This window comes from Engraulis encrasicolus, unplaced genomic scaffold, assembly GCF_034702125.1.
Source record: "Engraulis encrasicolus isolate BLACKSEA-1 unplaced genomic scaffold, IST_EnEncr_1.0 scaffold_162_np1212, whole genome shotgun sequence".
Lineage (NCBI taxonomy): Eukaryota > Metazoa > Chordata > Actinopteri > Clupeiformes > Engraulidae > Engraulis > Engraulis encrasicolus.
The window spans coordinates 70442-96728 of record NW_026945153.1 but is presented as its reverse complement, the minus strand read 5'-3'; the positions used below and the strand labels follow the sequence as shown (position 1 = coordinate 96728).

Here is a 26287-nt window from a genome sequence, read left to right as displayed (position 1 = left end):
ATCTCTGGGCTGAAGTGGCCTACCAGTAATTTCAGTGGGGTCCAGGTTGCTGTTGGTGTAAAGTTTAAGATGGATGGACAGATTTGCAAGGGAGTTTTTGATGGCTGTCTCAATAGCCTTGGCTCGGTTTATTGTCTCACAAATAACCAGAACAGCTCTCTCGCCACAGTAACTTGTTTCACTGACTTTTTCCTGGACTGCACTGCAGATAGCTTCCAGCCAGACTTCTTCACCTTGCACAATTATTCCCGTTTCCTCGAACAGTTTTCTGCGTTTGAAGGAAGGTATGATGCAGGTTTGCATGTCTTCATAAAGTTCCTGAAGCATTTGAATTTCCTCTTCGTTACCCAAAGTGCCCGAGATCCCGTACACCTGGCCATTGTACATCCGAAAAAGCCTCACATTGGACATAAAGTTTGTAATAGCTGTCATGCTGCTCAGCTTAGTCTGATGTTTCATTTCAAGAAATTGCTGTAGCCCATTACTCCATCTCATGTTGTTCTGTACAACACCTGTGCAAGTGTAGTCAACAGGGACCACAGATTGCCCCTGAATGATGTATTCATCCCCTAAATCCATCTCTTTGGCCTGGAAGGCACTCTGTACCCACACCCGTAGCTTAGCTTGGATAAAGTGTTGCATGCCTGGGATGGGCGAGTCCTCAGGCGTTATTTCTGGGCAAATAAATTGAAGATCACTTCTAATTGTCTGCTCAACCCAGTTGATACATGCCTCTTTGTCTGGGAACAAACGTCGGCAGAGACCTCCTTTGAGGAACAATAATGGAATTTTGTTACAATTTCCCACATCCCCAATTTGTGCCATGCTCTTTTTCCATTGACCATCTTCTTGAAACAAGCTGAAGGAATAATTTGGTAGTTTCTCTTCGACGACTTTGAAGAAGTCAATAATCTGGGTCTGACTGATGCCTTCTAGTTTTTGAAGCACATCTTGGGAATTGGGCTGCATTATGTCTTTCGCAAATCCAGTTGGGAAAATTCCTCTTTCCTCAGCTAGCTTTAAGAAGGGCTGTACATCAGTTCCAGTGCTTTCCTGTAGTATGTGGACAATGGACTGGACAGGACCAGCTGTTTCCCCCCAACACATTTTCTCGTTTTGACAGGCAACAAGCCATATTCTGGACAAAAGAACTTCAAGACCTTGCATAGCCGGCATTGTGGAGCTCAGATAAACAACTTCAAGGCCTTTATCCAACATGAGGGAATCCACCTCATCCACGATGACACATTCAAACTTTCTGCCCGTCCTTATGTCCTTTCTGCTGAAATGGTGTCTCAGCCAGTCGCCCGCAAAGTCCCCAGTAGTGCCATAGACTACATGGCATTTGTAGCATTGCTTCAATCGTTCTTCCGATTTGTGTGTATTGCAGTCAACTGTAAGCCCGAGTTGTTTATAGAACACCTTCCATGCCTTCGCATCCCGCTCAGCCAGCACAGAGGAACTGGAGATGATGTCAACTTTTTGACCTTTCCGCGCTCTGTAGGCAGCAAACATGGCCACAATGCATGACTTCCCCTCACCTGTGCCTACCTGAAGCAGGTAGCTGTTTTGGGAGAGTGCCAAAATGCACCAGCTGACCATCTGTGTGTAACGAGGCATCCAGGCATTCTGTGCATTGTCTGCCTTTGTTTGGGCATGTACTGCTTTGCAAAGATCAAAGAGGATTTTCTCCATTCCGTCTTCACACCAACGGTTGTCATTAAGCGAGAGGGCCGTGGAAACATTCGACACAATTATTCTCACTTTTCTTATCAAGTTGTCATGAACTCCATGTTGTACAGCAATGTCTACAAGAATCTCCTCAAGATCCTTCTCTCTATCTGACCCTAACAATTTCAACAATGTGGGATCATCGATTGTGAAATCACGCACTAACTGAATAACATTGCTATATTCTGAGATCTTCAGTGTTGCATCGATTTTGTGAATTTCAATGGCGTACAGTATTTTTGCCATCCATTTCTCAAAATGAACTGTTTGATGTAGTTGTTGTTTTTGCCATTTAAAACGGTCCACTAAAGCCTCGAAGAGCTTTAACACATGTTCATTTTCCCAGCCAATGTGTTCTGACAAACTGTGGAGTCTGGGAATGTTAATCTCCATACTGTACTCATCGTCTTCATCCATGTTGGCTTCTGCTCCAAGCCTGTCAGTCACGACACGATCCCAATCCTGATGGCACCTGTATAACACAAATAAATTGTTACATGTCTCATTGACATTAATCTAAAGCGCCGAACTCCATTTAAACTGAATTAGTGGAAAGTAATTTAAATTTAAATGACTTACTTTTAGATGACTCTCTCAAACATAATAACCTGGTTCTCGTCAGATGAATGTGGTTTCCGCTTTGCTATAGCAGCAGTGCAGCTGAATTTTATCAAATGAATCTTTTACTGAGTGGCAAGACTCTTCCTCATTCTGCAGGGAAGATAAAGAGTAGATGTGGGTGTGCATGCAGAGACATAATAACAACAATATTATTATTTTATTCTTAATGATATAATATCATGATAATGTAATTAGACATAATACACATAATAACAATAATATTATTATTTTATTCTTAATGTCATAATATCAGGATAATGTAATTACATAATGCTGTGCATAATTAATATCCAGGGCCACAACTTTTGTCACCACCAGCCAAAATGGCTAGTAGTACTAGACGTTAATCTTACTAGCCAAACACACATTCACTCAATGGGTCAAAGTGGTTAGTAAGTTGGTCTTTTCTATCAGACAAACTGACATTTCACTAGCATATAAATGTGAAGCCATCCAGGTCCGTTTGCGGTTCAGGAAGTACATACTCTGTACATCATGACCAAAGAGCAGCAATCCAAAAAGTACATGCATAACATGGAGCGAAAGAGTCTTAGTGCTGCAAGACACGCACAAATTGAAATTAAGCTGGCTGGTGCATCAGGCATTTGAACACTTCCTGAACGGAGATAAAAATCCCAAAAATTCTTTAAAATAATTTGTTTTCAGCACATATATTTTAGACCAAAACATTACACCAAATGTTTAACTCATGCATTTAACTCTTGTTTGTTCATACAGCATAACGTCATGTAAGAACATGCCACTGTATGGTCATGGACAGGGGCACCTACAGGTTTGAATCATGTTTTAGGGACAACGTAAGTGATCAGTCTGCATATTGAAGTAATGGTATGGAAAGGGCAAGTCAGCCAACATTTCAACCCATTACTGGTCTTCATAACACTCTCCCTGCCTTGCCCCAACTACTCACACGCACAGGCACACATGAAGTCACACACACACGAACACAACGCACACTTGCTTTCACATGCTTGTGAAAACCATCTACTGTCTCCCATGAAAAACAAATTAAAGAATGCCTCATCCTTCCAGTAAATATGTACATTACACTTTTACTTTTGTCATTGAAATAAAATGTCCAAGATTGTGAGGAAAACCTTTTTTCCTGTTGTTCCTCACAAACATAGAAAATAACCATAGACCAGAGAGAGAGAGAGAGAGAGAGAGAGAGAGAGAGAGAGAGAGAGAGAGAGAGAGAGAGAGAGAGAGAGAGAGAGAGAGAGAGAGAGAGAGAGAGAGAGAGAGAGAGAGAGAGAGAGAGCGAGCGAGCTATATACACGACTTACTTGAGATAATTTGTTAACACAATTAGCCGGGGAGCCAAACTCTCAAAAGTGCTTTAAAATGGGAGGAACCTGACATGGCCTGCCATACTTTTTTTTCGTGATTTTTTTGTTAGTTCTATCCCTTAGGACAAATAATTGGAGGGTCTGCTCGGGCGGAAATATCGCGAAAAAAAGTTGTGCCTATTTTAATGTATGTACCCCTCATTTTTCGAGAGAAATTTCTGAAAAATGAAAAATGACATGAAATCCTTGGTGGCTTGGGTAAGCTGTCAATAAAGGCTTTCCAGGTGCACAGGACATACATGCTGACAACATTCAATTGAAAAAATATTTTTAAATCACATTTCAATAGGGTTTTGACTCAATTTTATGCTTCAAAATTAGGCGTTTTTTCACTTTTTTGCTATATTTTCATCTTTACCTCATTGGCAATCAAGTTTTTCTTCATGTTTTGACATCAAACAATATGCCATTCTTTTTATTAAGAAGTATAGTGATACCACAACAAAAACTATGAAAATACAACCAAAATCAATGGATCTGTGATGACTGTAGTGTATGTACCCTTCATTTTTAGAGAGAAATTTCAGAAAAATGAAAAATGACCTGAAATCCTTGGTAGCTGTCAATAAAGGCTTTCCAGGTGCAAAGGACACATCTACTGATGATATCCAATAAAGAAAATATTGTTAAACCACATTTGTACATGATTTTGGCTCAATTTTATGACCTAAAATTAGGCGTTTTTTCACTTTTTTGCTATATTTTCATCATTTCTTCATTGGCAATCAAGTTTTTCTTCATGTTTTGACATCAAACAATATGCCATTCTTTTTTAGTAGTTCTTTTAAGCAGTATACTGATTCCACAGCAAAAAAAATATAAAAAAATACAACCAAAATCAATGGATCTGTGCGATATCACCCCTAGTTGGTGATCAATAGGCCCGGAAACTCAATAGGATTTCCGTCTACAATCAAAATGCTGAAAAGCACACTGTATACTTAGCAATGACATACATCCTCTCTCACACACACACGCACACAAGTAATCTGGGGATTCTACAATGATTTGCATCCCAGGTGACACCCCCCACAACGTATGTACTATTACGTACAGTACATCACCCGTACACTCTGCACATACTTTGTGGATGTGACAGTGAGCTATTTTCCACAGAAGGGGGAGACCGCAGAATTACACAACTACCATTCAACACCTTATGCCATCTGCAGGCACAGTAACCCAGAGGAAAGCCTAGACTAGGCCTACTCTCAAAATTCTGAAAGATACACTGTGTGTACTGTTGAGTAGAGTACATAACTATCAATCCTGAAGGAAATTAAGGTCTCTAGCAGCATAAATAAATAGATATGCAAAACATGATACATATTATTGCACAACATATTTAACATGTAACACACATTTAGCCATAAGGCATTTCACACAACCACACACATACTGTTCTGTAATATACATCATATACACACAGCACCTATACATACAGCAGTATGCCATGGAGATGAGGTTCTAGCGATTAAATGCCCATTCATTACCAGGAATAAGCTCACTTATAGCTTGAAAGTTGTGGGCCCTCATCTTCCAGAGGGTGGGGTAACCATAATAATATGTATCAAATTCAGGCAGGCAAAAATGCATATGGTGCATATTATAAGGTCACACTCAATCTGCAATATCTGGACTTTTTCCATCTAGTGTTGCTTTAAGATTTTACCAAGGTATTGTATGATGGTAGAATTTGAACACTATGTAAAGCCTTCTCCAACCAACCTCAAGAATCTGAATGAGAGATCTAAACTCTGAGGAGGCTAATACCAATTGTGTTCCCTGAACCAATAGGTGCAACAACTTGTTTCTAACTTCTTAAAACTTCTTTAAAGAAATGACCATATAAGGCCATATAAAATATGCTAGTCTGTTTGAGGGGTTAAATAATTTCCATCAACAGTCACTGAAATACTTTGTATTTGGAAAGCTGAATCAATATGCAATTATATCAATGGATTTAAAAAAAACAAAAAAACAGGCATATTTCAAGATTAATCAGGCTCACATTATAAAATCATGGTTCAGGAAGCATGAGCGATCATTGTTACACATGGATTGGCCACCACAGAGTCTAGACCTCAACCTCACTGAGAATCTTTGGGATATGCTGGAGAAGGTGTTACATAGTGTCCAGACTCTACCATCATCAATACAAGATCTTGCATTGGTGAAAACTTGGTGAAAGTAAGTCCAGACATTGTATACATTTATTAAGACAATACAACACCAAATTTGTATCATAATTTAAGAAAAGGGTGGTCATACAACACAACAGTGTCCTTTCCGATGCTGACGTTTTAGACCACACTATGTAGAACCCTTTCTGATAGAGTGGAGGGGTGATTCTCCTTATTTCAAGCACCGTCTCCTTAGTTTTTATGGAATTCCGCTGCAGCTAGTTGGTCCGGCACCAAGTTATCCACCTGTCGCCTGTACTCCCCATCCTACACACCCTTGATACACCTCACAATTGCAGTGTCATTATGGAAACTTGCATGTGGTAAGTATAGCAAAAGCATGTGGTAGTGCTGTAGCAAAAGTCGGTGGTATAGGGTGAACAACACCAAGGAGAACACCATTCCTTGTGGCACTCCAGTGCTGCTGACCACAGTTTGTGATGTAAGGTCATTTAGTCTGATGTACTGGGGTCATATATCCAGGTCACCAGAGCTGTATCCACCATCTGCAGAAGTTAGTCTCTCAGCAAAAGTGTCTGGATGTTTGAGGCACTACTAGAGAAATCAAAGAACCTTATTCTCACTGTCTCCTTTGTCCAAGTGAGAATTTTCCCTATGTAGCAGTTGCAGGATAACGTCCACAACTCCCACATTATCCTGATAAATAAACTGTATGGAATCCAGAGCATGGCAAACCTGGGTTTTCTTTCTGTTGAGCAGCAGTAACCACTCAAATGTTCTCATTATGTGAGAGCAGCTGGTCTGTAATCATTGTTGTGTTGCTTTTTGGGGACTGGTATGAGAGAAGAGGTCTTCTACTGTAGGCACTATCTACAGGTGCCTTACCCGTTTGTAGACTCTTGTTGAAGATGTGTTGCAGTGGCTCAGCTACCTCTTTTGCACGTTTTAAATAATATTACAGGCTTGAGGACCAAAAGGGATACATGAAATACACAGTACACCAATACTTCACAACAGCATACTTTCATACAGTAGCCTACATACAGTACATATAAACAGGGAAGCTAATGAAGGCACTTATACCAGTGTTCCCAGCTCATAGACATGTCCCTAACAGAGCTATGACCTGGATCAACTAATCAGTTTCAGCCATCAGGATGCAGGATGCACCACAGATATTTTGTGGCATTTGCTACTCCCAGCTCTTAGATAGATAGACAGGAGGGAACTTTAATCACAGTATCACACTCTTCCTAACATTGTTATTAATGTCAAACTCTACCTCATAATCAGAACAGATATAAATGAGCTGTTGGAACTAACTCTTACTTGGAGATAGAATGGTAAGGTTGGCTGCATATAGCAAGTGATTAGTCAACACCAACTATCACCAACTATACAACTTGTTTGTCATACCTCATTTCATCCATATAAGCATTGAATAAGGCTGGAGATAAAATGTTCCCCCGTCATACCCCGTTGATGACATTAAAATGTGTAGAGAGGATGTTTGCCCATTTAACATGCACATACACAAATTTGTACCAAACTACTGGGAACTCCCCCATGCAGATGTTTCAGCAGCTGCAGAACAGACCAATCAGTGGACTCAAAGCAGTATTTCAGCGCTTCTTCTGCTTTTGGTGTCCACATCCTGACAGTGCGTGTGGTTGATAGTACTAATCTCTGGTAGAGGCATCCCAGGGATTTTCTGAGCTGTTGTCATCACATGCTGGAGTGCCTACTTGTCCTCTGATGGCACAGATGTGTAAGTTGACCAACAGTGGTTTCAGGATTTGGTAGCCCATCAGTTTCTTCTGGTAGAAGAGACATTGTTGGGCCTTGCTGACCACTAAGGCCATGTGAATACTCCAGGACACGTCCTCCAGGGATTTAAAGCTGCTGACCCTCTCCACCACTGTATGAGTCACCAGAGGGGTCTGTGACTTCTGTGATTGTTTTTGTGAAAGTCCACAATGATTCCCTTGTTGTTTTTGGAGTCCAATACGAAGTAATTGTCGTTACACCACGGCGGAAGATGTTTTGTCTTGTTCCTGTAGTATGTCTCGTCTTCATTCATAATTAGTGCGACAACGTGTCAGCAAATGAGGAGAAAGAGGCAGTTGTGGGTGGATAGGGTGTAGAGCAGAGGGCTTAGCACACACCCTTGAGGTGTGCTGGTGTTGATAACAAGAGAGAGCAGTTAGAGAGGAAATCCACAGTACATGATGGTTGTACAGTCTCAGATAGTGGGGTTTAGAACAAAGACTCTATGGCTGGATGGTGCTGGAGGCCAAACTGTGGTCCAAAAATGTCCATATGTGTTCCTCAGCTCCATGTTCTCCAGTAGTGTATGAAGCATGCTGGCGATGATGTCCTATGTAGAACAGTTTTCCCTGTGTGCAAACTGCAATGGGTTATGTGATTCCTGAAAATATAGGCTTTCCAGGCTTTGTGTAGGCCCGCCTTTGCCCCCATCTGTGTAAATAGCTCACTGTGTCACATCCACAAGTAGGGTTATGTATGTGTAGGGTATGTACGAAGCATGTACAGTATGCAGGGTGTCACCTGGGGTGGAGATCATTGTAGGATCCCCAGATTAGGTGTGTGTGTGTGGTGTGTGTGTGTGTGTGTGTGTGTGTGTGTGTGTGTGTGTGTGTGTGTGTGTGTGTGTGTGTGTGTGTGTGTGTGTGTGTGTGTGTGTGTGTGTGTGTGTGTGTGTGTGTGTCTGTGTGTCATATTGCTCAGTATTCAGCATGCATTTCAGCATTTTGATTGTAGGCTGAAATTCTATTGACTTTCTGGGCCTGTTGATCACCAACTAGAGTTGGAGTCCCCACAGATCCATTGAGTTTGATTGTATTTTCATGGTTTTTGCTGTGGTATCACTATACTGCACAAAACATGAAGAAAAACTTGATTGCCAATGAAGAAATTATGAAAATATAGCAAAAAAAAAGTGAGCCAAAATCATGTACAAGTGTAGTTTAACAATATTTTCTTTATTGGATATCATCAGTAGATGGATCCTTTGCACCTGGAAAGCCTTTATTGACAGCTTACCCAAGCCACTAAGGATTTCAGGTCATTTTTCATTTTTCAGAAAATTCTCTCTAAAAATGAAGGGTACATACACTACAGTCATCGCAGATCCATTGATTTTGGTTGTATTTTCATAGTTTTTGTTGTGGTATCACTATACTTTGTAATAAAAAGAATGGCATATTGTTTAATGTCAAAACATGAAGAAAAACGTGATTGCCAATGAGGTAAAGATGAAAATATAGCAAAAAAGTGAAAAAACGCCTAATTTTTAAGCACAAAATTGAGTCAAAATCCTATTGAAATGTGGTTTAAGAATATTTTTTCTATTGAATGTTGTCAGCATGTATGTCCTGTGCACCTGGAAAGCCTTTATTGACAGCTTACCCAAGCCACCAAGGATTTCAGGTCATTTTTCATTTTTCAGAAATTTCTCTCAAAAAATGAAGGGTACATACATTCAAATAGGCACAACTTTTTTTCGCGATATTTCCGCCCGAGCAGACCCTCCATATATTTTTCCTAAGGGATAGAACTATCCAAAAAATCACGAATAAAAAGTATGGCAAGCCATGTCAGGTCCAACCCAATTTTGGGACTCTGGCTCCCCGGCTTTAAATGCTGATGAAGTGGAACTGTTAATAGCCTACATTTAACACATACTTTTAAAAACCAATTGCTTCTCATGACACACTGTAACAGACTACTGTAAATTAGAATATATTCTCACCTGATGTTGGATGAGATGCTGTTTATCCTCTCCGTGGCGTTGGCCATTGTCTTGGTATGACATCGCCAGTCTACAGACAACACTCCTTCCAAAGCAGAACTTATACCATGTGCCATCCGTAATGGAACTCCCCAAAAAATCCCGTACTTTCTCTCTGGTTCAGTTACATTCTTCACAGTCCTACCAAACAAACCCAACATTTTGCCACAACGTTGCCTGGTGTCACTGTAAAACATGCCCATAATTCACAAGTGACAATGTTGAGGTAAAAGTTTAATGTTATATAGTTTCAATACAACAACAACATCCATTGTTTGCAGTGTACAATGGAGGCGGAATTTCTGTTTTTGTTTTAAATCACGTGATTGAAAATAAACTACACTGTGTGTGTGTGTGTGTGTGTGTGTGTGTGTGTGTGTGTGTGTGTGTGTGTGTGTGTGTGTGTGTGTGTGTGTGTTTTCATCACATGGTTTTAAAAAACCTGTCTGGGCGGAGTGGAACAAAGATGAGAAGATACAGTAAGTCTTAGCCACAACACAGAAATCGAGTCAAGACAGGAGACCGCAATGGAACAAAATGGAACAAAAGACAGACAACTGCCAGATATAAAATGAGTGAAATTTATCAAACATTCGAAAGGAAAATATTGCTTGGGGAGAGATTAGAGATGACAAACCCAAGGGTTTCAGTAGGTGCTTGCATGCATTTGAGAAAGAGGTACAGTATACAGTATGAGAATGGCAACAAGGGAATACAGCATCAGATACTCAGATGATTAAGGTGCATATGTATCTGTCTGACAGACACAAGCATAGCCAAATCACTTTTTTTTTCTTCCATGGGAGAGTTAATGTGTATGGATGATGTGCATGGATGATGACGCATCAGAAAAAAAAAATCCACATTCCACAAATGGTTTAATAGAAGGACATCATGTACGATCAACTACTGTTGTACCATAAGTTCAATGAATTCAATTCCAAAATTACTTGAGATTGCACTGGCTCAGACCTGTCAAAGCATGTTTTGTCCATTTGGACATGAGCAAATTGCATTTAGACAGAAGCAGGCATACAATGCAAAAAATAATGAATGCTTGCTTTCACTGACATATCAAGTCACACTGCTTTTTGGGACTGTTGTATACACTAAGGGGGTAACATTTTGTTTCAGCAGAACAAGTGACATTAATTTGGCAATACTGCACTTGCTGTACGGTACATTACTGTAAGCAAGGACAGTCAACCTTGCAATGAGGTGGCAGTCACAGCCAAACTGTTCAAGAGTCAGACTTATAGGTTGATTGTTCGACTCTTGGCCTGATTGTTCGACTCTTGGTGGGGTTTGCTCTTGACAAGCTCTATCCTCCCCCATCACTGAGGTACCACTGCTCCATTATGTCCATTGTATTTTCATCATGTCCACTGACTGTTGTTGTGTGTCTCACAATGACCAAAAACACATTCATCGCAATATGCCTTACAATTTGGATATAGAATAATCAGAATTAGAATAAATAAAACTTGAAAATTACTATCTATAACATATCCTGGCCTGCTCGGTATTGCCAGCTCCGTCCTACTATCCCTTCCTGATAGAGATGTTCCATAACAAATGCCTACGGGAAAAAAAACTCAGCAGAAGGAGAGAGAGAGAGAGAGAGAGAGAGAGAGAGAGAGAGAGAGAGAGAGAGAGAGAGAGAGAGAGAGCGAGAGAGAGAGAGACAGAGACCGAGACCGAGAAATGCTGGCTGGTAAAGACTGGTCCTGGTAGGCTATGTGTGTTGTCAAGCCTAACTTCCATATTTGCCCAGACACTTCTGGTAAGTCACATGGTAAACCCTTGTGGGCCATGTGTGGTGAAGGGTGCCAGCAACCATGTTATTGAGCTGAGAGGTGTGGTTTGATTGTCATACAAGTATACTTTGTTTGGGATGCTTTCAGTTTCCACACATGCACAGCAGACAGGCACTTCTGCTAAATCACGTGGATGCATAAAAGTATGAATGAAGCTGCAATACGACAACATAGAGTAGATGTTGTGGATGGATGTCTGTGCTGTTAACAGTATGAAGGTCACACAATTGGTTTTAATCCCTGTAATTAGATAAGAAAAAGTGGTTCACAACTCATATAAAAGTGTAATGATTCAAAAGAAATCCTGCTCATTGCTGCCCAAGCATCATGTTTGTCTATTTGGTGACCTTAAACTTAACCCAGTGCTGCCCAGAAGTAAAATAGCCTATGTATGTCAAAATGGTCTTACGGACATCTAAAGTTCAGAGGTAGCCTACTCTACTCCAGTGGCGTAGCTAGAAAAGAAAATCTAGGTGTTCCCAAGAAAATACAGGTGTTCCTTATTTATTGTATTTTTTCCAACTCAGAGTAAACACAGCACGTTTGCACGGATCGGCCTACTATCACGGTGTCATACTATTACGCATACTATTACGCATGAATCATGACTGGCAAACCCAACCTAACTTATTTGTTGCTATATTTGCGCTGCAACTGAATTCAAAGGGATGCATATTGGCTTTAAATATACATCAATTATCTCATCAGAGTCCATTCCTCGGCGAGCTCCTTTTCAAACATTGACTGGAAGTGTTGCCAACCTGTTAATTCTTGAAAACACTTGCTGTAACGGTGGCTCTGGTGTGTAGGGCTACAAAATATTATTAAGGAAATGTTGAAACTAGCAAACAGAAAACCAATCCACCAGTTGGGCTGTGTTTGAAACGTTATTTAGTGTTTAATTTATATCCCGAAATTGGGAAACAACAAGGACAGCCTCCAACACAGCCATTCTAGCTAGTAGCAGAAGTTTTCACAAACCCAAAAGGCCGACCGGTTTAACCAAAACAAAGGAGAAAAGAAAAGGATGGGAAGAGGGGTACAGACAGACAGGCTGGGCTGGCTGGAAGAGACGTGTGCGTGTGCGTGTGTGTGTGTGTGTGTGTGTGTGTGTGTGTGTGTGTGTGTGTGTGTGTGTGTGTGTGTGTGTGTGTGTGTGTGTGAATGTGACGTGGGTAATCACGGTTAGCACGAGTAACAGTCAGCTTACCGGTTGTCCAGACAATCTGAAAGTAAAGGAAATGTCTTCACGGTACCTGACCTGTTCCGAGCGTCCCAGCGTCCCACAACTCCAAACGAAATACACAATTCACACTTGGTAGCAGTCCGAGTTGGTAGTTAGTCGGCGTGTTACTCTCTCCGCAACTAATGCTACTCCTCCACCAAGTAGAACACCGTTTACAGGCATCTCCATACTGGCATTCTTAATGCGAAATCTCCCCTGAAGATCATAATGTGATGTTGTTTAATCCATTTCGTGTTAGTTATGCTAGCGACTGGACTTCTTTATGGAGCGTTCATGCGGGGTATCAGCTGCATCAAAATCTTCAAACTTGTTTTTAAAACTACCGCGTCTGTACTGTCTGTGTCTGCGCGCGCGTTATCGTTCACGCATGGTCTTCTCTATGGGATGTACTATATTTATTTTAGGAGCAACGTACGAATGAAAGGGTTGAAATCCATACTCGTCGCCTACATGTGCGGCATTTTTATCATTCGTTTCCATAATAATTTTAGGCACATAACGCTCGCGCCCTCCGCAATTTAATATTGCACTCCAACCAACTGTATCGGGCTAAATCATTTAGCCATCCACTCACTGCTTCAGGGATGGCGAAAGCTTTCAGATCGCTCTGGCATTTAGGCACGTCTACAGAAGAGAGATCTGGGATCCCCAAGCTAACTGTATTTTGGTTCATCTATAGCTGCATCATCCTCTACTCGCGCAGACCCTTAGTGCTTCGTGCATCTTCGTTACACTTCGTGAATATACATCTGCGTGAGAATCAGGTTATCCTGTCGGATGGTATGGGTAATAAGGCTAACTGTGGGCCTGCTTTTTGAAGGGAGAACCTCTGCGATTCTGGAACCTGAAGTCTGTTGGGCCTAAAGCCGTGGAGATAGAGGGGGGAGATGCATAAAAAAATTTTTCGATGAGAACTCTGTTTCATCGCAGCATATTTTAGAACCATCATGTTGCACCACTGACATAGCCTATTCAGTAGCCTATCGATGATGTGCGATTCTAAAGGTAGTTATTACGAAAGACTCCACTTGCCACCTTTCCGGGTGGTACTGCACTGACAGCGCCACTAGGTGCACTGCAGGCATAGGTCCACTGGTGAGTGGGGAGGCTGCATGTAAAACCTATGATTGCACTCCCGACGCTTGCGTTTACAATCGGTTGTCAAGTGACGGCAATTTATTTTAGGTGTTCCAGTTATGAAAGTAGGTGTTCCCGGAACCCTCTGGAACACCTGTAGCTACGCCACTGCTCTACTCAATGTTGTGCAGCTCGACTCTCCAAAGTGTAAGTACTCTATTTGGATTCATATAAATTTGTGTGTGTGTGTGTGTGTGTGTGTGTGTGTGTGTGTGTGTGTGTGTGTGTGTGTGTGTGTGTGTGTGTGTGTGTGTGTGTGTGTACAATACATATATCTAGAAAAGAATTCAAGTCACAAGACACCACTGATGATGCTTTATTCTTTATATTGTAAACATTTACAGCAAAGTACTACAGGCAGACAAATATCCCACACACAATCCACTACAATCGCATTTTTATTGCTCATTATATTTTGGTCATTCAGACCTTCTCCAGTGAGTTCCAATGCACCTGTTTGAATTCAGTGTTTCAAAAGCATCCTTTGGTGAACATTTGCAGCAAAAAAAAAATGTACGCACCACAACCAGTAGGCCTATAGGCTACCATGCAGAAAATGATACTGTATAAAATGCAACCCATAATTCACCTATTCACTCTAGTGTAAACCCTTCATGCAACCTACACACTGTTAATGGTAGTCCAGCACCAGTTGAGTACCCCGTCAGAAATCAGTAATAGTGTCAGTTTGTGACATGACCTCATAGGGACTCTGTATAACATATGGAAGTTAGTGTTAAACCAATTAGATTTAGTTTTTTTAAAACAATATTTCCACTTGGATACCTATAGGAATACCTACAGTACACATTTAAAAACATGCCAAATTACATTGCATATTCATGGACTTCAGAGATCTTCACCACCAAAACCTTCCTCTTCACTGAAGTGATCTCAAAAAACGAGGATGAGTTCTTGATTTTGTTAAGGAAGGGAGCCACTGGGAGCTAATATGGGATAAGAATATAACCATGCAGGCAATATTTATTCACGGTCAAAAGGGCATCTCGCCATAGTGTCTCTAGCGGTATGGTACAAAGGACAGATTTGGGTTAAACCACTCAGTTATCTGATATTGATGAAAACCTTATTGTCACTCTCACCTAACAACATATTATATAGCCTATCTCCAGATTTTTTGTAGATCTTTTTGAAAGATATTTTGGGGCTTTTATGCCTTTATTTTGTATAGGAAATTGAGAGAGTACGGTTGGAAAAAACGAGTGGAGAGAAAGCGGGGAAGGATCAGGAAATGACCTCATAATGTAACCGGTGTAATGTTATGACGTCTTAGCTCATTGAGCCACCACATCCTCAAATTTGTTAGAGATCTTATTTACCACGTTTTCATGTGTTCATAGAGATCTTGGGAATGATCTCCACCTCCAGAACCTTCTTCGTCTCCACCAGCTCTGCAAGAAGGGTCTCAAAATGGCGGGAGGTGTTCCTCATTTCGTTGATGAACTTCAGCATGTTGGACTTGATCTCGTTGGCTCGTGCCATGGATATCCTGCCAGTGGCCTCCCGGTCGGCCGCCTTCTTCAGCTTGTTCATCTCGTGGATCTCCTTGGCGTCCTAATAATGATAGTAGTACAATTTCATGTGCTGTTGGCTCATTATGAACACTGTTCCATCAGTGCAATGCTGTACTAGTTGACAAGATTTTACTTCCGTAGTACAACAAACTACCTTGAAATTACAAAAATATATGTATGTAGCCTTATAATGTGCACTGTTTCACCAGTGGAGCAATATCATTGAAAACACCTTGCTATGATAGTACCACACGACTACATGATTGCACAGCCTTTAGTAATTAGTTTTGATTCGTCATTCTGGTAACAGGAAGTGTATAACAGGGCAGGGGTCATGTCTTGTGATTTTAACGTAATAGACCTACTAACCCCAACTCCGATGAAGTTGGGACATTTGGTAAACAGTGAATAAAATCAAAATGCTATCATTTTCAAAACACTCAATCTATTCATTAGATGGAGAATAGTGAAAAGACAACATATTAAGTGTTAAAACCGAGAAAAAATATTGTTTTGGGGGACATATGTACTCATTTCTAATTTGAGAAATCCAACACGTCTCAAAAGAGTTGGGACGGGGACAATAAATGGCAGCAAATGTCGAGGAAGACTAAAAACAAAACAAAAGACAACACTTAACAGTTAAATACATTAACCGATGTGATGATTTTATATAAAAAACAGTGTTAATTCCTATCTTGGACATGATTTCACCAGCTTAAATGGTGGGTGTATTCCTTGTCATGTTTTGCAATGTTTTCCTTTCTGTAGTGCTTACAGTGTGACAGGTCTTGACCAAAAACCCACCATTTTATCACATGCTGGTCCTTATGATGGAGCCAAACTGTTAAAACATAGTAGAGAATGCAATTTGACCTTACTATGTGGCAGTAATCGAAGATCTCCCTTCAAAATATAATGCATGAGTGGCTTTTCATGCTGTTTAAAACCCATTTATACCATTCAGCACTGTATTTAACTCTACAGATGAGTGAGAACATCTTAACCAATGCACTACTGCATCCGCATGCCATCATGGAGGCTGACTTTTGAAGCTAGCACTAACACAAGTTGGATGGTCCATTTTCACTGTAGCACAGGATGTGCAATGCTCTATTATTGTCAAAAAGAATGGACTTCTACAACTTCTGCTGACTTCTGTAAGCAAAGGACAGTTTCCCATGTCTTCTGGGTCTATTTCAAGTGAGCTCAGGTGCTTAGGAGAATGTTAAACCCCTGTGTCATTTTCATGCATTAAGCATTCTTAATATGGTCAATTTTCAATAGCTCTAGCACTCCAGGAATTAGAGTGAGACTACAGCCAATATATATTTCATGATGTCATGAACCTATACAATGATTTTATTAACAAAAATATGTCTTATATACACTCAATCGTGGTAAATCAAAGGGAATTCAAAAATGTATGTAATAACTATGGTAATTATTCCCTTTGCATCTTTAATTCTGAGTGACTCAGCCTCTCTGTGATGATCTTATACCTGGACACCTATATTGTCCGTCAGTACAATTCATTTTGAAATGTTCTTCTTTGTTGTTTTATCTTATTTGGATGTTTACTAAATTTCACTGATCCCCGTCCCAACTCTTTTGAGACGTGTTGGATTTATCAAATTAGAAATGAGTACATATGTCCCCCAAAACACTATTTTTTCTCGGTTTTAACACTTAATATGTTGTCTTTTCACTATTCTCCATCTAATGAATAGATTGAATGTTTTGAAAATGATAGCATTTTGATTTTATTCACTGTTTACCAAACGTCCCAACTTCATCGGAGTTGGGGTTTGTACATTACGACTTGGTCATTGCCAGTCTGATTACAGCAACTTAACAACAGGGTCATGTCCTACTCTTCAGCCTGCCACACCAAACAACGTGTCACCCAGAGAAGTAACCTTTGAAGACCACATCAAAGAAGTAGCCTAGTAAGCCAGCGGCACTCGCTGGACGCCGAAAAGTAGTCTAGCCTCGGATCGGTCGAACATTTTGAACACATTGCCCTGAGTCTGGCAAACCAATCACAACTCAGAGATTTGTTTGGAATCAAAGCCGGCAGGGTTTTGAGGGAGTGACGACGAAGCTCGCAATGTTGGTTAATCACATCAACGAGAAAGATCACTGATTGGTCAGAGCGCCGGCCTATAGGCACAGGCACGGTTTGAAAAACAACTGGTTGTTCTCATCAACAATCTTTGGATGTATCGTTCATCGGGGCCAGACTAAATTACACATACAGTCTCACATTTAGGCTGGTTTATCAGGCTATCAAAGAAGAACACCAGTCCAGATGTAAATTAGTCTGAGGCTCACTATGGTACGATGCATGAAATGGCAACATTTACAATATCAATATTTAAAATGTTCATCATCCCCAATATAAAAATAAACTAGCTAACTGGACTAGCTAACCTACGAAACCAACCTTGGCAATGAAGACCACGTCAAGGATAAGCATGAGCCCAGATAGCACCGCCGTCATCTTGCTGGCCACGCTGACCGCCCGAGTAGCCTGAGCTGCTACGCGACCCATGTTCACAGCCTTCGCCAGTCGCACCACCTGGAAAGGGGAGTCAAAAGTAAAAGTAAATTCATGGTGTGATGATAGTGCATGATATTAAATATGTCTAACACCAGTTGTTCCACTGTATCAAATGAGATACACAACGTAAATACAGTAATACCTTAAAAAAACAGGCCACAAGTTTAATCCAATTAGCTCAGAATGAGTGAGAAATGTGGCAGGGTTGGGACATGACCCGGGCTGAACTCAAACCTGGGGATGCGCTTGCAAGCTCATAAGTGGAGGGCTCAAGGCCAATTCATGCTTTTTGGCGCTGACGGTCTGTGCGCGACCACGCCCCCCGCGCAGAGGCTCTGCAACCATCGTTGCACACCTCAAGAAAATCCTGACTACACATCAGACGGACGCGAAGGTCGCAGAGAAAAGCTGCTGTGATTGGTCGTCTCGCTACTTCCTTCTTCTCGTGGTAGCACCGTTCTCCGGTAGTTTACGAGAGCAAGCCTGTCATTATTCTGTGAAATACGACGGCTTTCTATCTAGTGTGTGTAAATAAATTAAGCTACAACGACTGAATTAGTCTGTAACAAACGAACAATACATCAGTTAAGCACTCGCGGCACAATGCCTGCAGTCTGGCTACTGTACTGTTGTGTTGTAGCTATGTAACCAATGGTGGCTAACAACATGAGACCTCGGGTGCAGATCTATAACTTCAACAGTGCTTAGCGACCAGACCCAACTGTCGCAGTTGCAAAACTGTAATCTGCCCTTTAATGCGTTGTGCCATGGTATCTCCTTGGAAGGGTTTTTATTTTATTTTACATCTACCTCTACATTTGGCACCTCCTCACCTGTAGAAGCCCGGCCGCCCCACGTCCTGTGCTCGCTCCAGCCTGGAGCTTGTGGGTGCTAGTGGCAAACTTGCGGTACTCCTGCATCTTGGCCACCCGGCAGTTGATCTTGTTAAGGCTCATCAGCACGGGGTTGACCTTATCCTGGAAGTCGTTATGGAGGTTCATGTCAATCAGGATGTACTAAACTGCCCATTCACCACACAACCACACACACCAGAAATAAAGCATTGAAATATAAAAAAGCTGGCGTACTGGTAAGCTTGACATTCCTACCTGAAAGTCATTCAGGATGTCCTCGATGGTCTTGCGCAGGGTCTTTTGCCGCACCATGTTGGCGATGTTGGACGCCGCGCCAGTGGCGCCACCTGCTGCCGCTATCCCCACGCCCACAGCCGTGACCGCCAGCGAGGCCCCCAGGGTGAACGGCGCCAGGACGAGGCCCACGATGGAGGTGATTCCACCAGCCGCCCCGATCACGCCGCCGGTCAGGCTGCCGATGGTGGTCTTGCGGTGCATGGTCTCAAGCTGGTCGGTGATGTCATCCAGGGCCTTGATCTGGCCTTTCAGGTGCTGGTGGTCGTGGCGGAAGAAGGCGCAGAAGATCTTGAGGTTTTCCACCAGCTCGATAATCATTTCTTTCAATAACCTGATGAGAAGGGAAGAATACAGTACAGTGCAGACGGATCATGGATCAATACTAGCTGCGCTTAAATATACCTGTACATGTACGTATGTGTGTGTGTGTGTGTGATGCGTGCTTGCCCTTACTCTTCATCTTCCAAAAATGATCCTTTGCCATCGAGACCTAAAAAGTGTATCACAATCATTAAATTACATCATCGCAATTCACCACTTGTCATTCCTTTTTTCGACAGTACTCAGTGTATGAAACTGTTCACTCACCCATTGCATATTGCAGACCTGAGTCAAATTCCTTTTTTAATTCCTTTAACCAAACAGAATTTTCAGTTAACAGGATATTAAATTAAATAAATGCTCTGCATTGTTCCATTATTGCAATTTCTTCTGAAGTTAGAAAAATGTGTTAGTCGACTAAAACCATTGTTAAGTTTACCTCAATTGGAAGGTGTTTTGGTACACGGCGAGCCAAGAAAGGTTTCTTAAGAACATCGTTGATTGATGGTCTCTTGGCCGCATCCTTTGTCAGTAACTCCTTGACAAGATTCTGGAGATCTTTAGAGTAGATGTGTGGTATGACGAGATCCGTTTGTTTTGTTTGTGCTGCATAGAAATCTTTTTGTGTGTAGGTCTTTTTGTGAGCAAAAACAAATAAAAGATGTAGGATTATAGAATTGTTGTGTCATTGTAAGCCACAGAGACAGTTAGGGGACTTAATGATCAGAACAGCGCTACAACAGGCAATTCGGAGTGAAAGTCAATAAAATCCATTTTACCAGTTTGCACAGGCTGTAGAGCACCAAACCCAGAGACCAGACGTCACTGCAAAAAATAGATGGAATTACAGAGTAGATATGTGAAAAGATACAACATAGGCTACGTAATGTGCTTATTGGTTGATTGATAAAAAATGTTAATGTACAGTACCTTGACATGTTGTATGGTCGACTGAGGAGTATCTCTGGTGCCATGTAGAACAATGTACCTGCTAGGGTTTCTGCATACGCCTTTGGTCTACAAGTAAAATTGTATATATAAAATGTAAACTGAAAGAAATTAACTATTTCAAAAAAACAGTTGTCTTGGTGTCTTTTTTAACATATACTGATACAAACTGCCTGGCTTCATGAGCTCCACCAGTACCACCAGGGGGCTCTAGAGCTCAAACACACAGAGGTTTGGTAGGAGCCAGGCTAACGAACAGTATCAGTGAGATGAAGTCATTGAAGTTCATGGCTGCAAGCAAATGAAAGTGAAAGTGATATTGTTTATTCAAAAGATGCAAAACTGCTGAGTAGTCTATATAGCAAGACTAAATGCTAAAGTAGATGTCTCTGCACATTATACTTTCAGTTCTGTTGCGGATGGCATCAGTGGGGATGTGATAAACATGTATGATGACTAAAATGGCTGAGTAGGTTTACAAAGCTCTAATGACAGGAGTGGCATGTCAATATCAACACAATATTGACAGTTCTTCCACTCATCAAACACTCTATGACAGCAGTTGTTGAATGCAACACAAACAACATTGCTCATATGCAATTATTTTAGTGTTATTCTCTGATCTTGTTTATGCAACAGTAGTGGTGTAACCTGTTCCTGGATATACTGTATGTGCTGAGTGCCATTATAGTTGGTAACAGAATAGGGTTTAGAATAGGGTTCACATGTAAGCCAATAATACACGCCTATCTACTGTCTGTACTGTATAATGGTATTATAACACATGTGTTAGAGCAGTGTTTCTCAACCTTTTTTAGGCGAGGCACCCTTTCAATTCATTAATGATGAAAATGTCAAGGCACCCCAAACCAACAAGCCGTAACATGGCATCGCATCCGATACCACACAAGCTTAGAAAAGTAACACATTTGGAGACGTCACACGACCTACGTTCGAAGTTGCGACCTATATTGACTTTATTGTGCGTAAATGGCAGATTAAAGATTCCACTGACTAGCATTAACTTATCAAAAATGTATTCATCAGCTATGTTTCCACGGCACCCCTGTTGAGAAACACTGTGTTAGAGGCCTACCAGAACCTTATTACGATTATATCAGTAATCAAGGCCTGGCTGGCTGTGAACAAGACAAATACACACCTAATACATTATTGAGCTTAATTAACACATCTTAAAAGTCTCTTATACAGATTAGTGGCAAACATGTGAAAAGTGTTACCGTTTAGTTTACTAAAACAATGACTTATGAATGTCTATGTTTAATGCAGCAATACATACCCAGGAAGCTCTTTGGATATCCCAAAGTCCCCAAGCCTCACTGTACCCTCCATTGTCACAAATATGTTCTGTGGTGAAAAAGACAGCCAGAGAGTATATTATCAAAACTACAAATGCTGTGCTAATTCAACATAGGCCTACTCTTTATTTTATTTTGTCCCATACTTTCTAAGTGTTAACACTGTATTTTTTACTCTGCTACATTTTCTCACATAGATTATAACACATGTCTCACTGCCAAGACATACTGTATGTGTACATACCATACATAGGATATATAGTGACTGAAAAGTATGAGTTAAAGCTGACTGCACAATAAGTGCACAATAAAATATTTACCTGTGGTTTGATGTCTCGGTGGATAATGTTCTTATCATGAACATGTTTCACAGCCAGACAGATCTGGACAAACCAGTCAAGAACCTACAGACACACACACACACACACACACACACACACACACACACACACACACACACACACACACACACACACACACACACCACACACACACACACACACACACACACACACACACACACACACAAAGAGTGCCATGAATTTAGGACAGTAGGAAGACCTGTAGGGGTTCTATCCATCTTATTACCGCTTTTATCTATTATCCCCACCTCTTTCTCTTGGAAATGGAGTCCCTTTTCCAACTGCTTGTCCACTACCTTGCCGAGGTCGCCCTGCTCACAGTACTCCATTGCTATGAACAAGGTGCGGCCTTCTGTTGATTAAAAGAAAAAGATGGTAACATTAATTTCATAGAGTATTCATATTGTCCTCTGGCAATGGACCCCATTATCACTTGCACAAACACACACACACAATGACAACAATATTAATATCAACATTAACATTAGTAAGAACAATAATAACAATGATGAAAATAATACTAACATCTATTGCTGTTATTATTTTATTTATTTATTCATTATTATTATTATTATTATTATTATTATTATTCTTATTATTATTATTATTATTGATAGTGATACCTGCAAATGATTCTTTGTACCGAACAATGAACTTATGGTCCATCCTCATCAGCAGATTAAGTTCAAGCTTGGCATCTCTGATAGCTTCCTCTGACAGCTGCAGGAGACACAAACAACTGTTGAATTTGGTTGACATTTGTGCAGTTAACATAGTGAAACCCTGTACTCATCTACTAACATTTTGTATGAACTATACCCACCATCGGGGTACAACACCAGTTATATTCAATGCCATAGGACCCTTTAGTCCCGCAATATATAACTCTTTGTCATAAGTGTATGTTCTCACCAGTTTGATCTCTTTGAGGATATAATGCTCTCCATCCTCTTTGCACTTTACCAGGATTGCCTTTCCAAAACCACCTTTCCCGATTTTTCTCATCTTTGTATATCCATGTTGCTCCAAAATGCGCTGTGCATTGCCCATGGTGTGCCTTTTAACTGGATTAAATAGCAAAACATTACACACTTAATGCATGCATAATGAAATAATATCTTCACATCTATGTGCTCTGTTTTTTCTGTCTTAAGTTACTAACATGGTATCTATTATTAGTTTCTTGAAATACTAGGTCTTTATAATCGTAGCTATTTGCGTGTGGTCACAGCATTTATGTCCTGATGGTACAGACAGATATGATGTCAGAATTAAGCAAGCGGGAAAAACAAAATTTTACTGGTTCGTTGAAATGAGGCGTGGTGAATCTGTGTGACTTCTGTGGCATTTCCGACTTCTGCACATGCTGACAAATGTCCACGAAGGTGTACCTGTTGTTGGTTATGTTTCAAAGAGTTTGCTCCAACTTTCATAACAGCACCTGTTAAATATAGACTCGCCATGTAGCACTAGACATTATATGTAAGACCAACTGTAACATGAAATTATTCTGCATTTGCAGTATACTTGCAATAGCTTGTGAAATATCAAGGATATAAATGAATAAACTTGCAATGTAGTGATATAAAGAAGTTATATTGCATTCCTTAGCTCCCATATTACTTTTACTTTCACAATGAATACATAACTTCTACATGTAGTTATGCACTTAATCGGATAACTTGCCAAACTGGTTGTATTATTGGAGATCGTTGACACAGTGCTAATAATAATAAAAAAAATAGAAAGCTTGTCTTTGTTCACACAATGTGACTTTGCATACCTGGGTGTTGATGTGATGTTTATATTTGAGCTTGTGTTGTTACACAGTTGTTTGATGAGAATATTTCTGCTTTTGAGTTTGAGTTAATGTCATTGAGTTAAAATACTTTCAAAATAAGGCAGAAAAACACACTCTGACTTATTCTCATCACTTATTTATTTAGAGTGTCACACTGATGATGGCATAGGCCACCACGCATCTGGACATCTGCAACATGTCTGCATTTTTTCCACGTATGATTCCGGTTGGGTTGGCTGCAACCTCATCGGCCATTGTCACTATACAATTGATTGACATAGGTCTACTTACTATATGCCACGGACACATTTACACACAATTTACACGCAGAGATACACAGAGGCATACTTATAGGCTATAGGCAGTGTTGGGTTATCTGGTTTCAGAAGTTCCTGCCCACTGGCAAAACTCTACTGTACACTGGGTCCACAGTGGACACTATAAATTGCTCTGTGTAGTATACGCAGACTTATCTATATATTTGGTATGCCTCAGCTCGTCAAATAGGCAACAATATGTGTGTGTGTACCAGTATTCTATATAGCATATAACATGCATATTTTGCCCTTCTGCTTGCACCAGTTACTGTAGGCCTAGTTTCATTTTCCCTCTGCCATAGTAGGCCTACCTAGGACTACACCCAGCATTTGCATCAGTGTTTCATGTGTATGTTGAGTTTTAGTATTGTATTATGTAGACTATTCATGCATCCGGTGAAGCTTAAGATCTCATTGTAGACTATTTGTATAACAACAAAAAAGGCTTTCTATGCTATTGAATGATGAGGTTTTATTACAGTATTATTACAATTTAAATTAGATTAAAATTAACATTAAAAGAGATTGGCAGATACATGCTTGGAGCATGGACTCAACAAAATATGGCAGTTGACAAGTGACAGTTGATCCTGAGAGGTTCTTAGGAAAGAACATAGAAGTTCCATGTGCAGAATTTATACCCACATTACCAATAATATTTCGTAGTTAAGCCCTCAAAGTGCACCCAAATATGATGTATCATACCTTTCCCGAATCTGTGCAGTCCTGGAAGTATTTTAGTGTCTGTCCGCTGTGTCTGCAATGTACGGTATGCCGATACCACAGTGTATAAAGAAAGCAGTTTAGGCAGAAATGTTGTGTTTTGTCAATTCAGAAAGCTCCAGTGACCCCTGTGTTTATCAGAGAGCTTCAGCAATATGCTTAAATGAAAGCAGGATTTCTTTCAAATTTCTTTCAAATGTTCACTCCTTTGAAATTGCGCTTGGGGCCCCAGCTGAACCTAGAATCGCTTCTGTGAATAAGTTCACAACAACTAGAATTTGAATTTGCCCCACCATATGGTACGGTACCTGGTCTGGCTTATGGACCACAACAGAAATAATTTGACTGACTTGTGTTGTGTGATACCTATATGTGGTCTTGTAATATGATCAAAATGACAAATGCAACCCTACCATTTGTTATTCATTATCACAATTCCAATACAGTAAAAAAAATGCAGTGTTAATTCTACATTTACAGAGTACTCTGGGACAACTGCCAGTAACACTGCCTATGTTACTGTGAGTGTTAATATTTGGAATGAAGAAAACCCAGTGGTGGGACAGTTGTAGCAATACTTTGTTGTTTTGTACGTTTGAGCAAATATCCAAGTAGATGAGGCATCCATCAGCCGAAGGGATATTTGCTTGCGTAAGTAAATAGCCCTTTGGCTGATGGATGCCTCATCTACTTGGATATTTGCTCAAACGTACATGATAGTCTTCCTGACTAGATTGTGGTGTCTTTGAGCAACACACTGATCTCTACTCTGCTCCTCCTGTGAATGCTGATTGGTCGAGTGTGTGGCAGCCTTCACATGAATGAATATAAGCCATTCAGTTTACAGTAAATCATCTCAGACACTCTGCTGAGTGCTGGAATGCTTTATAAAAATGCAGATAATAAACCATTTAGTATGTCAAGGTGAAGCACCATAAACTAGTTCTGCAGTAGGTCCGATAGCCTGAGATCTTTACGCGTTCATTTGAAAAAGGAGGCAGCGCTGGTAAATTGTCGTGGATGAGTCACTGTAAAAAATAAAAGCTGGTTTCAACTCACATTTTCAAGGCAACTGTCTGCACTGAGTTTTCAAGTTATAAGTCTCAACTTATAACTTTAGGTTTCGGAGCACTGCTATTACTAAGTTGAGTCGATTAACTTTACAAGGTTTTGCCAACTAACAGTTTGATTATTCAACAAACCTTACAAGGTTACATCAACTAACCGATTCAAGTTAGAGGATCTATTCAACTAATCTTATAAGGTTGTATCAACTAAGTGCTTGAGGTTATCCATTTCATATTTACATTATCATGGGTCCCCAAGTGAATGGGACAGCAATGCAATTGTCTACCACTATGGGGGCAGCC

At 40.6% G+C, this 26287-nt stretch overlaps 2 protein-coding genes across 2 annotated transcripts; both read right to left on the bottom strand.

Annotated features, from left to right (window-relative positions):
• Positions 1–6: 6 nt before the first annotated feature.
• LOC134442441 (protein translocase subunit SecA-like) lies at positions 7–9848 on the bottom strand (the record flags this gene model as incomplete). The annotated part of the gene is made up of 3 exons (XM_063192610.1): positions 9639–9848; positions 2311–2442; positions 7–2203 (listed from the first exon to the last, which is right to left on the bottom strand). A coding segment is annotated over exon 3 (2142 nt), but the record flags the coding sequence as incomplete, so codon positions are not given.
• A 5376-nt stretch (positions 9849–15224) lies between these two features.
• On the bottom strand, positions 15225–21764 carry LOC134442446 (apolipoprotein L3-like). The gene is made up of 10 exons (XM_063192614.1): positions 21696–21764; positions 20378–20464; positions 20227–20272; positions 19887–20081; positions 19715–19757; positions 19580–19616; positions 19085–19457; positions 18809–18952; positions 17859–17993; positions 15225–15452 (listed from the first exon to the last, which is right to left on the bottom strand). Exons 1-10 carry the CDS (start codon positions 21746–21748, stop codon positions 15225–15227), a joined length of 1341 nt encoding a protein of 446 aa, XP_063048684.1. The 5' UTR covers positions 21749–21764.
• Positions 21765–26287: the final 4523 nt, after the last annotated feature.

Excerpts from the sequence above, each read along its gene's own strand:
- LOC134442446 (XM_063192614.1), bottom strand. The coding sequence starts at position 21,748 with ATGGAGGGTACAGTGAGGCTTGGGGACTTTGGGATATCCAAAGAGCTT. Across the intron at positions 19,758-19,886 it reads CAAAACACCTTCCAATTGAG|GAATTAAAAAAGGAATTTGA; the intron begins GTAAACTTAACA and ends GTTTGGTTAAAG. Across the intron at positions 19,617-19,714 it reads AGGTCTGCAATATGCAATGG|GTCTCGATGGCAAAGGATCA; the intron begins GTGAGTGAACAG and ends TACACTTTTTAG.